Raw genomic sequence first — 12,215 nt, 5'->3', positions numbered from 1 at the left:
AAAAATGATCTTGGTTAATCCTGGTAAAAGCTTTCGCATCCTCTGGTGGACAGAAGGAAATCCCTAGAAGCTCGTACATGGTCAATGGTAGGCCATCTATTGTGTGGCACTTGTTCACCACGGCGATCGGGGTGGCAATGCAGTACGGCGATTCGGAACGCTTTTTGAATAGCTGGTGGGTCGTAATTGGCCGGGTCAAGACCGAGTGCATCGAAAGGGCTATATTCCAGCCAGGTGAGGATGGTGAGGATGGTGAGGATGGTGAGGATGGTGAGGATGGTGAGGATGGTGAGGATGGTGAGGATGGTTGGGTTGAATCAGTTAATCAGACAATTTAATTCATATAAACTTGGCCGGGCTGGAAGATGGTTTTACCGTCAGCCGCACCTTCCCGCAGATGGTAAAGCTTATACCCCACGTTTCATTGGTTAAAGCCAAGCACCAAGACGCTAGCAAGATGATGCGCTAGCATTACGAATGGCTTTCACCTCGAGCCACCATATCTCGAGATAATTGCTTTTGCGGGGATGGGTACTATGTCACCAACTCGCATACGATGTTTGGATGACGGCATCATTTCATTGATTGACTTTGCGTGTATGATGCCAGCACTGGTTAGGCGTTGAGTGTTGAACTCGGTAGACTACAGCTGTACCATTTTCTGGGTCCTGGCTAGCGTACCTTCTGATTAGGGGGAACCACGTTATCTTGCTATGCAAAAACCTCCGTGGATTGGAGGGGTGGTCACGGAGTAGAAGGATGGGATTCTGTAAATTTTGGAGGGGTTATTGGGCTTTGTCAGGCAGAAATTTGCCTCCCATGGGCAAGAAATCGAACGATGCTGTATCATTGTTGGTAGAAAGTGGCACGTCTCGGTCCAGGAGGAATAATTCTTGGTTCAAGAGGGCAACTACGTCGTTCAACTTCTCCAGTTCCATCAAGAAACAGAGGGGGCGATCTCCCAGACTGTGTCCCGTCCCAGGGGGCAAGCGCAGTCCGCAACGAAGTGTGCCGCCTCACCAACCCTCACCCAGAGCTCAAAGGACTGGAAGCCGCCCTTCTCGACATCCGTGTACGCGAGAGGGGGGGGTCATTCGAAATTGGAAAGGGTGCCTCCGTTGGCTCCGCCAGCTGCTGACCAACCCCCGGCGCACAGGAACCTCGTTGGCTACACTGAGACCAAAGTATGAAGATCAGGGTGTGGCCAAAAGAAGACGGATATATGTAACAACTTCCCAAGGCTCTTCTGCAATGAATCTTCTAAGCTGTTCCATTGATGAATCTATTGTATCTCGCTCTCCTAAAAGTAACAAAAACGCAGGATGTAAAGGGAATATCTATATCTGCATGGCCCTCTATGTGCTTCTCTTGCTTTACCTGCTCCTATGCTCCGCCAAAATTAGCGACGCTGTCTGCTATAGGACTATCTCTTCCACGACCCCCATTTCTCCATTAATCATAATCCGTCATATGAAACATACAATGAAATAGCAGTTCTATAGGAAGTTGTATGCGCCGGTCACGGCAAGATCAGTCCTTATCTTGATACTTGTCCTCCTCATCGTACTCGATGTCTTCATGGGATTCATCATCCCGCAATTCAGCTTCCGCATCATAGTTTCCCACATCCATATCTTCATCACGGCCAGCAGGGATAGGAGCACCCTCTGGGCCAAGCACGGCGGCAGGCACGAGCGCAAATGATGCCGTAGTCACGCCGACGTCCTCTCTAGGACGTCGAAAGAAGGGCAGGTCGGCGTGAAGGGGCTTCGCGTTGGCGATGAATCCCATGGGGCTGTGGGCGATGTCCTGGCCTCGTCGACGTACCGATAGCCACTCTCGCATGAATGTAAATGGCTTCGAAGTGAAACCATTCAGTTCTTGCTCTTTGTGACCATTTTGACTAGGCTTTGCCTCGACATATCCATCTACAGCTGGGGTCGACGTATCAGTCGAGCTCTCTGCTAGAGATGTCGTCTCCTGCTCAGTCATGACGTCGAAATCCTCCGTCGTGGCCATGCTTTCGTCGATTCCCATGGCTCGGCAAACGGCTGAATACTCATCCCAATCAAAGTATAATCTACCGGCAAACAGTCCAAGCTCTACTACCAGTTCGGTGGGCGCTTTCCAGCTCTCGGAATGACGGGATGCTGAAGAACCTGAGCGAGTTGAAGCAAGCCATGCGTCTTGTAACTGGCGCAGCATATGTGAGCAGGTATGTGGGGGCCTCTGCACCCCTCAGCATGGGTATAAGGTTCTCGGCCTCTTCAGGCGTGACCACGGCAGCTGTGGGAGGCGATGGCGAGTAGAGAACCCACTGAACGGGCCTCATGAACTGGTCACTATAGGACTCCACGACAACCTTTACTGTCTTTTCGAACTCTCCTGATAGGTAAAGTGGAAACCCGACGTGATGCCGACGCACCCGATATTTCCTTCCAAGCCCAGTCCGAGAGAGGGCACGGAACATGGGCACAAACCAATCAGAGCCTCCCGGCATACGGCCCGTTCTGGCAAAGATTTCCAAGTCTCGATAAAGTCCTGGAAACTGGTGGGGGGAATAGGAGGGTGGTCGTTTTACTTGTCGGACAAGTTCAATCTCATATTCGGTCTCCCTTTCTTGCTCTACCTCCTGCAAAGCCGAAGCGTGTACTGCAGCACCCGTATCCTGGAACCCTTTCCGGCGGGCTTCCAGCTCTCTCATGTATGGTGCCAGTCGTGATTTTCCTCGTATCTCCGCGACAATTAATTTCCCCTTCTTCTGTGGCCCGTACAGGTGCTGCAGCGTTTGGCGTTCGTTCTGCTTGATGGCAGAGACATACGCGTTTCGTTCATCATCGTCGCTCACGAAACGGGGATAATCTAGCTCAGCCTGTATACGGCGACAATAATCTGTCCCCTGCGCGTAGTACAATGGTTGCAATAGTTCGATGCCATCACACGTATTGTTCATAAGCCACTGTAATACATCGGGTGATTGGATCCGCTCGTAGTCCTTCTTCCTGCATATATCGCGGATACTTCGGTCAACCTCGGGCGGGGCGTAAAAGGTTACCAGCTGAGTCGTGCCAAGCTGGCGTAGTCTCATGGCAGCTTGAATCGTTTTGTCTTTGGTTTGCGAAAGTCCGAGAGTGACGGCGCCGCGAGCGTCACGACCAAATTTGAGATCCGTTCCGCGTGTATGGACTTCGTCCAAGTAAACAAGGACCTCATCAAGGTTGTCGACGTAGGGCGTTGCAAGTAGTGGTGTCTTGGCGCCCTGCTTGGAGACGATCATTGGCTTGTCGCCTTCAAAAAAAGTGCAGCGCTGGCAGAATTGTCGACTTGAAGCCACGTAATTGCCAATGTGTAGTTGTCCATTTCTAGGATGCTAGCACCAGCGTCGATAAGGATTCGGTACCGGTGCCTGCTCAGCATTCGCAGGAATTCGACCTCTGGCAGGCGATTTCCGTTCCAATCTGCGATCATGAAGTACTTTCTAGATCTTGGTTGCAAAAGGTAGGTCAGGACTTCCGCATTGGTGTGAGAGAGTGGTTCCAGATCTTCCTGTTTGATGTTCAACGGGAGAAGGGTCTTGTTATCGTTCGTGCCTGAAAATCCAGTCGTGCCCTTGAATCGTACGCTCTCTCCTACACCTGAACGGGAAGCTGTGAGCGGAAGATCCCATCCATTGCTTTGGATCTTGACCTTGAACTGTTTGGCATGTCGGGGGAACACAAATGTGTTGAGGTAGTAATCTATGACGGGAACACGGTAGCGAACGCAGAACCATATCTGGATTAGCTGTTGGGGGTCGTCGAAATTCAAACTCTGCCAATCTCTCAGGTATTCGGGCAACGTTTCATCAATCCATTTCTCGTACAAGCTGGCTGGGTCGTCTGACTTGAGCATTTGCTCGATGGCTTCGCGGGTCTGGTCCTGGGTCAGTCCGCCGTGGTAAAAGGACAAACATGTAACTGTACGGTAATCATGAGGTCAGTACAACATTGCATCATCGGGTGAATCCAGGGCCCACCACTTCGTCACACTGAAATCGGTTCGATAATGTAGTCCTTTCGATATGACCTCGCTCCATGACCCGTGTCGCAACTTTCAGCCATCGGATGGAGTGGATTGACCACGCCGCTGCATCTCGTCTCGGTGATGCACGTTACTGCTCGATTGTCGGTGATTGTCGGGGATTGTCGGTTGCTCGGGCATTCCGAAGGGAGGAATGTGTCCCGACAGATTGGGTCACTAGAGAAAGGGAGGCAAGGGAGGCAAGTGGTCTTTATAACAGCAGGACAGGTCCAACAAAATGGGCAGCGCATGGCGCTAATTCGAGATCAGCTAGTGCTAACCCCACCCAACGGGCCAATGGGTGTTCGGCCTGTGCCGGCCAAGCAGTCGAGCTGTGTAGGTCGTAGCTGCTTTGGGCCTCGTGCCAGTGCGCGGACCGCCTTTTGATTGTCTGTCACCCAATAGACATTGATTTTGCTCATGCTGCGCCTGTATGTCATGTCGACTTTTTCCAGCTTTCGTGTTTACCATGCTCAAGTTGATTGACTGCCACTGTCAGGGCCGTCACACTCGAAGTCGTCTGGAGCGGTCTATCTGAATCTAATGACCTTGGCGGAGGTTAGACTTGGGAGACGACAGCTGTCTCTGTAGTCTCTGTAGTCTGTGTAGTCTGTAGTCTCCTCGTAGTTGTGACCGAGCCACCATGAGCAAAAACGCAAAGCCCTTCAAGATGAGTGTACAGCACCGTGCCCGACCTGTGCTTCTCACTGCTTCGCACCATCTCAGCGTCGGGGTCGTCTCTACCTGCCATTCCAGGAACAGCGGGCCTTCCGGGAAGTCAGTGTCTACCGTGGCAGCTAGAAGCGACCTGTGTCGCGAAGAGCCTGAGGGTTGAATCCGCCCACTCGGCCAGACAAGCTGAACGGGAGCCGACAGTCGCAAGAGTTTGACAGAGGATTTTTCTGGTGTAAGCTAGTTCCGTCCTTACGACATACCCAGCGTTCGAGGGCAGCCGAAATGCATCTGGCCGTACTCGTACGCAGTCCCGGAGTAGCTCGGGGTCACTGTACGCCGAATCCCCGTGCTGTTGTTCTGGTTCGTACTTCCCGTATCTCTGGGCAAAGCACACCTGTTTTGCACCGTTTCCTGATGATGCTACCGAAAGCTACTCCGAAATTCCAGGCTTCGTACCTCGAGGTCCAGTAACCAGAAGTGACCAGCGCAATACAGTACAGTACCCAACCTGCCATTTATGGGTTGATCATGTTGTGAAGCTACCGATTTCTCGATTAGGAAGTGCTTCTTGGCAGCCGGTCTAACCATGTTGCGTCAAATCCCATGCTGGCGTAGTTATGGTCCCGTACAGACGTACCGTAGACGACCTGCCGTATTACAGTATCCGCAGAAGAAAACGGCCCTCGCAACGTTTGTACCGCTTGCCGGCGCCCATTGACATGCTGGTTGCCAGCGGACGTCTGAAAACGGACGTGGCCCATGCCAGCGTACCAAAGCTTCCAGCGGTGGCTGTAGAAGTGCGCTTTCACGTCGTGCTTGGTCGTTCACACTCGTCAAATTCTTACTTCCTACGGCCTCTTCGAGAGCCAGTATCTACAATTCAGACGTATGAGATGTCATCGGTGCCCGCCTGCCACGCGTAGCGACCGCCATACGGCCCATACGGCCTATACGGCTGGTGACCCTTGCTGTCCACTTCGTGGTGGCTTTTGGCTGGCACGGCTAGCACAAGTTCTGACCGCATGGCTGGACTTCGCCGACGACTCAATTCCGCCGCTTCCAATGTGTGTGGGCCCTCTGTGGCTGCCGAAGTGCTTCTGTGGGTCGTTGCTTTGGGCTAGTTCGGTCCGTTCACGAGAGGTAGCAGAAACGCATCTGGTTGTTCTTCCAGGTACTCAAATTGTAGCATGCGCTCCTTGTACTTGAAAGCCTCACTGCAGCTCTTCTGGCTCGTACCTACCAGTATCATAGCTCAGCTATCTGCACCTGTTCTGGCCATGCTACTTGGAAGCGACTTCCGGTCCTATTGCCTGTACCTCAAGTACAGTCGTCAAAAGAGACCGGTGCAGTACTGACGGTGTGACTTACGTGCAGTCTATCTTGCGAAGTTAGACTCTTGATCAGGAAATGCCTTTTGTAGTCGGTTCAAAGTTATCTCTCCAGCTCTGCGTCGTTAAGCGGCGGTAGGGCAGAAGTCGACCTCAGGACGCAGAGCTGCTGGAGGCGCCGCCAGTCCAGATGAGCAAAGCCAGCGGACAGCAGCGCCGATATTGTTGTGTTCCGTTGTTGGCCGTGGCGCACTTGCTGGCTCACACGAGGCACTCTGGGGTCCTCAATTCCCATCGAGTAGTATGCAGAATGGTACTGGGAGGCCTAAATACCATTCTGGTCCCTTGATCGTATTATTCAATTGTACCATTATCGACGTGGTATGCCGATTCCGAATGAAACCAGAATAACCAGTGACATACAGTACTGTATTTTTGCTGCGTAAGCTCGAAAAGTCTCACGGGCTGTTTTGCTCCTGAGTTTGTTGGCCTTGATTCTTTGGGATGTAGACTCGTAACCGTCCTCAGTCCACCCAGGAGACAGGAATGGACGCCGGACGGACAGCTTGCTGATGCAGCTCATGTTCTGGTGCGCGGGACAGAGCCTGATGTTCCCCCAGCTCTCTGCTTGTACCGTTCTGGCAAAGGTCGAGTCGCTTCTGAGCTTGAATCATTCAGCAGCGTATTCTCTATCGCCGCATCCGTCGAGAGGCTCGAAGACCTGCGCGCGCTGTTTCCAGTTCATCTTCATGGTGGCCTGCAGACCTGTTGGCCCTACCGTCGGAGTGCAGTGTCGGAAGAGCAGCAATGGCGCACTAGCGCACTAGCGCACTAGCGGGCCAGGCTCTAGAACCCACCGTTCTTAGCGTAGAGCCGGTTCGCGAGCCTGCGTCATTTGTGAACCAACTGCCCAATCCTCCTGAACTGCGCAACTTCTCCTCGGGATGCGTCGAAGAGAAGCTGGCCCAGGATCCCTCTCTCGCCAACATGGGCTCGAAACCGGATCAGCAGCTGCATTAGCGACGTTCACTTAACTCGAGCTCATCATGCCATCCCCATTTGACACCAGAAGCCAAGCATGACTACATTATACTCTACCGTTACGCGGGGACGCTATTGAAGCTCCATGGACACCCGGAATATGCTCAAGAGAGTCCAGCAAGTTGCCTGAACCGTATTAGTAGCTAGGCCTCCGTCATGGTCCATACCAAGGGAGCAGAAAGACAAGGTTCGCAAGAGCGGCTTGTCGCTGCAGAACAAGACAAGACCTCGGGGCGGTTCTATGATGTGCTCAGCGCGCTTGCGTACTGGAACCCGACGCACGAGCGGATGGAGACGGCGGATGCACGTCCCACGCGGGCAGCGATGCGCCGGACCTCAACAGGATTAATCCGTCCCCATGTCCCGGTTACCGTTCCGTCGAGCATATTCAGCTCTGTTACTAACAGCCGCAGTTTCGACGATCAGCCACGTGCCATGCGGTCACCGAGCCACGGCCGAGCGACGCGATCGAGCCAAGTCGAAGCCATCCATTTCGAGGCCTGCGTGGCAGACGCCAGCGACGACGCGAATGCCGTTGCTGGTATAGACATTGATGCGGATGCCGAGTACGAAACCGACTCCTGAGTATATTGCAGCAGTTCCGCTGCCGCGGTGTAGCCTCTGTCTGTCTACGGCGTCAATCCTGACGAATATGGCGGGACCGCTTACCTCGGGACAGTCCGATGAGACAGAAGGGTTCGAGGCAGCCGCCTTCGCCGCGAAGGCCGCAAGGTAAGATGATTCTCGTCTATTGACTGCATGGTCGACTGATCGTTGACGCTCATCATACGGCAAGCACCCTAGGTTCCCACTTCGACAGTGGAGCGGCAGCCCGCCGCACCGAGCCTAGCCCAATGACGAACACTGCACCACCGCGGCGACGAATGCAGGCGCCCGGCCAGCACCCACAAGATACGCCGACCACGGCGCGATGGACGCGTCGCTGCAGAGAGCTGTACGTCGGAATAGCCGCGAGGCGGCCAGCGACCTGGCGCCGATCATGCTTACAGGCTGAGACTGGCAAAGGTTAACACGACATCGTACATGTCCTCCTGCCACATAATCGGGAGGTCAGTAAGGCGAGGCAATCGGAGGCAATTCCGAGCAACTAAACGCAAAGCGCAACTAGCAACGACCACATCTGATGCTGAGGAGAATGACAAATGCACCATCAGCCCTACCAATTACTGAGAGACTCAATTAGATGAATTATCGAAGAAGCTGTAAGCCGAAGGCTCCAGACACTTGCAGACAGCGTATTAAAAATAGTCCTTAGATCTAGTCCATCAGCACAATTATCTCTACTCCTTGGGCGTTTCTCCTGCGTCGTTCATGTATATGAGCACGATTCGGGTACTTCTGAACTGATTACTTGTATTAGCAGCAATCCAATTCTTCCGCTGCTGTTTCTTACATAGTCCATTACCATCACAATGCTCATAAGGATTAGACCGAACTCTAGAGAGCCTTCATTTTAACCGTTCTTGTTAGTTGCTTCGAACGTGTCAACCGTAGATCTGACTATCTGACCATTTATAACAAATGCAATGTCATAGTTCATGATCTAGCTATCCGTCGCTGGATATCTTGTTTCCGGGATCCCAAATCTGTCCGTAAAAGAAGCTCTCATAAGTAGCGCTTGTCGAGCTACGGATATGTGCGTGTTACCTATGCAAAATGGACGAGTTTCTGATAGGCATAGCCAAATGCAGATCGCAAATCTCTCGGTCGATCTATGCCGTGATAAGGACGAAGATGCGATTAACAACCCACAGTCGGTTTTCCAACGCCACCGTGAACCAGAGATAGATATCAATCATATCGACGTCAAGTTGTGGCCGAGTGAGCTAGTATGAGGTCCGGCTTTTCTGCTATCTCGTTGGAATATTTCCTTAGCACGGACTCGCCCGCCTTCCGAAGCGGTCCGATCTTCTCGAAAGATTGAAATTTATCTGGCGGAAGGCAGCGTCTCGAGGTGGCTATAAGAACGTCTGGACCAGAGACTTGCGGGACGGCGAGGCCACGGTGGCCCCGAGGGTACCGGACCCCCTTCTCCCCTTCTCCGGCTGCATGCTGAACGATACCACTTCGAAACATGTCGTCCGGATGGATATATTCATTGGAAGATACGACAATACCAGATTCATGGTGATGCAGGATCGGAGAGCGAGGGGACTGGCAGGAATGTCACATGTATAAGCAGAAGGCTTGAACGCCTGCTAGACATCCCGGTTTCTGCCTTTGCTAACTAGATCATTTGACCAAGCGCTTCCCGGCCTCAGAGGTGGGTTGAGCTTGAAACATAGAGAAGCCATTAGCTTCGCGCGGCAGGGAGGCGACAGAAAGGGGTACCTCAAAACGAACCTTCAGTTTGGGGAAAGATAACGCTGGAAGAAGAAGCATATCGGGTTGGCCAGATACACAAAAACATCGAAACGTCCAACTGCTCGCTCCTTCTGGCAAGCCGAAAAAGACCGGGAACTTATTTAGAAATTAATGTTCATGCGTCGATACCTCTGATTCATGATATAGACCGTCGTAAGAGGATCGAGTCCGCCATTCTCGAACTTGATGTAATAATTCAGTTAACAAAACATTTCACGAAAACATGAAATACTTCAGCATTGGCTCAAAGCCTTCCTCCGCTTCACCCACTCTCTTGAGGTTAGTGTACCAAATGGTCACTGTATCCGCTGGGTCGCAGTGGTTGTTTCGGGAGGGCATTTTTGACGGTTCTGTTGACGTATTTTGTGAGGGGAAGTTCGGTGGACGAGTTGCTGGTTCATTGTCGAGAGGATTTTGTATAGATTGAGGTCTTCCCGCCCATCGCTTCGCCGCATCTACTGTATATCATCATTCATGGGTTTCAAGTCCAGATGCGCCTCTTCCCGGTGTGCTCAACTGATTGCTGGCCTCGGGATCTCGTCTGGGGCGCTGCAGGTCCGGCCTGCTACTCGTATTGTCGGTCTGGCCGCAGGATCCTCGGCAGGAGTTGCGCCTGGCGGGTAAAGGAGGGTTGATAGGGACTCGTTCCATAGTCGTTTTGATTTGGGATTACGGGCTGGCTAAGCCATGAAATTGTTCTCTCAATTTCGTCCCATAGGTTCAGGGGAGCGAGCGAGAGCGGTAATGTTCCTGTTCCATGTCTCCTCAGTTCTTGAAGTTTCGAAAATAACGTTATTCGTTGCGCATTGTCATTCCGGAAAAGATTCAGAAGAATGACGCAATTAATAATTCTATAATTATCATCGGTTTCGCGTCTATATGCGTCGGTTTGTTCTTTCAGCGTATGAGACTCTAATTCGTCGTCAGACGCGTGATTGGTTGTGTTCCTAGTTTTACTCTCTGTCTGGGTACAACGCGGTTGTCCCAGTACATATTTCTCTTAGTGGTCCGGGGTCGGATCATCGGCCTCCAAGGTACCGATGCCTTCCATCTTAACAGCTGCAACTTCCTAGCAATCTTATCTTGCAGGCAACCCATTATCCATCCCCCGCTATGCCTCATGAGAACGACTAGGTCACTCGAAGAGCGTCCGGCAACCTGCCTTTAACCATTCACCAGTCGAGAGATCATGGAGAAGACTATATCGCCCAAAGCGTTATGCCCAAGAATGTGACAGCTGACTCTGCCGTCTGCAAGTCAACATCCAGAGAATCAACGAAGCCACATGCACTGACACAGCCTCAGAGTCTGGCAGCTCCTCAACATCCCCCCAACTTCCGCTGTCCTCATGCACGCCCCGCTCAGCTGCGGCAAATTTTTAGCACACGGGCGACCTGACGGCGACAAGGCAAAGTACGTTTCTCCGGTATCGTTTAGATCAAAATTGCGAGATGTGAGGTAAGCCTTCTCGCTGAATTGGGAACGACCAGTCGCAACTATTGCTAAGACTATGCAGATGGGAACGAACTGTAGGGGGGATCCTGGGCTGCACGTCTGGCACAAACCTCCCTTGCGAGTGTGTTGACCCCGCATGGCGGTGAGGCCTACTTTCGAGCAGCGGGGGGCACCGGTGGCGCGATACGCGCGCGAGCAGCCGCCCTGCACTTACAAGGACGTCCTCACGCGGGCCTACATGGCGCGGCAGTGGCTGTGGTACCCGCCAGCACAGGCGATTTACCCAAACAGCAGCTGTAATCTAGCGAATAGCCATTACCCTGCAACCGCTCTCTTGCATCTGCGGCTCAAACGCTGAAGCTTTCTGGAGTGCATGCACCCTGAAGCCGCAGGCCCAGGAATTGCCGGGGCTGGGCAAAGCGCAGACCATCGAGGCCCTCGCGGCGGCGGCATATCTGGACGGCGGCGGCACTATGCATTGAACCAGGTGGGGGATGAAACTCATAGGAAGCATGATAGGGAGGTTCACTGGAGCTTACTCCATAATCAAGTCATTGGGTAGACAGCAGAGAAAAGAGGAAGCAAACACCATAATACAAAGGTCAGCCAGGCGACTTGAGAGGATCATGTCGTGCAGGGCCCACCCGAGATGAGACGCATCGGATGGCCTAAACCCGCGGTCTAAACATGCGTTTGATACTCTAAGTTACTTGTACGACACTCATGTAAAGAGTCGATATTATGTCTTATTGAGGTAATCGTTCATACGTTGAGCTCGTCCAGCAGAGGTACCGACTCTATGTGGTCGTGAAATTTGGCATTTCCATTAGCCACCTCCAGTATGTCTGGTCGAAAGCGGCAAACATCTGCTCTATATCGATTAAAGTATCCGATAAACAAGAGTATGTCGCGATATTCTATACCTGGGGAGCCTTTAAGAAAAATCCCGACCTGGACCAGGTCGAGTCCTGCGCCATTCTCTTAAGTCTCTATTGGATACCTGGAACTGCGTTCAAAAACGCATTCTCACCCACATGCGCTACGACCCTAGCTCCAGTGGACTCAAGAGTACCGCATCTGTTAAGACACGTGGGGCAGTGCCGCTTGCCCCCGCCACACCCGGGCTGCACTTAGGGACCCCTCCTAGCGCATCCTGGGTTGACCTCACAATGTGAGTGACGACGAAACCAAGTCAGCAGCTCGCATGAACTTTACAAATTAGGAGGCAAGAACAATTGAACATTTCATTGAGGCTAAGTAATGACAAGTCCT

The 12,215-nt window shown here is 52.4% G+C and overlaps 1 protein-coding gene across 1 annotated transcript; it reads left to right on the top strand.

Moving 5' to 3' along the window:
• Window positions 1–11,079: 11,079 nt before the first annotated feature.
• On the top strand, window positions 11,080–11,425 carry PG998_014958 (uncharacterized protein; the record flags this gene model as incomplete). The annotated part of the gene is given in 2 exon segments (XM_066881774.1): window positions 11,080–11,239; window positions 11,256–11,425. 2 exon segments carry the CDS (start codon window positions 11,080–11,082, stop codon window positions 11,423–11,425), a joined length of 330 nt encoding a protein of 109 aa, XP_066723169.1.
• Between the last annotated feature and the right edge of the window lie 790 nt (window positions 11,426–12,215).

The sequence above is a fragment of the Apiospora kogelbergensis genome (assembly GCF_038363985.1).
Source record: "Apiospora kogelbergensis strain CBS 113332 chromosome Unknown utg000017l_segment0_segment0, whole genome shotgun sequence".
Taxonomy (NCBI): Eukaryota; Fungi; Ascomycota; class Sordariomycetes; order Amphisphaeriales; family Apiosporaceae; genus Apiospora; species Apiospora kogelbergensis.
The sequence above is the reverse complement of the archived record's forward strand: the minus strand, read 5'-3'. Positions and strand labels throughout refer to the sequence as shown.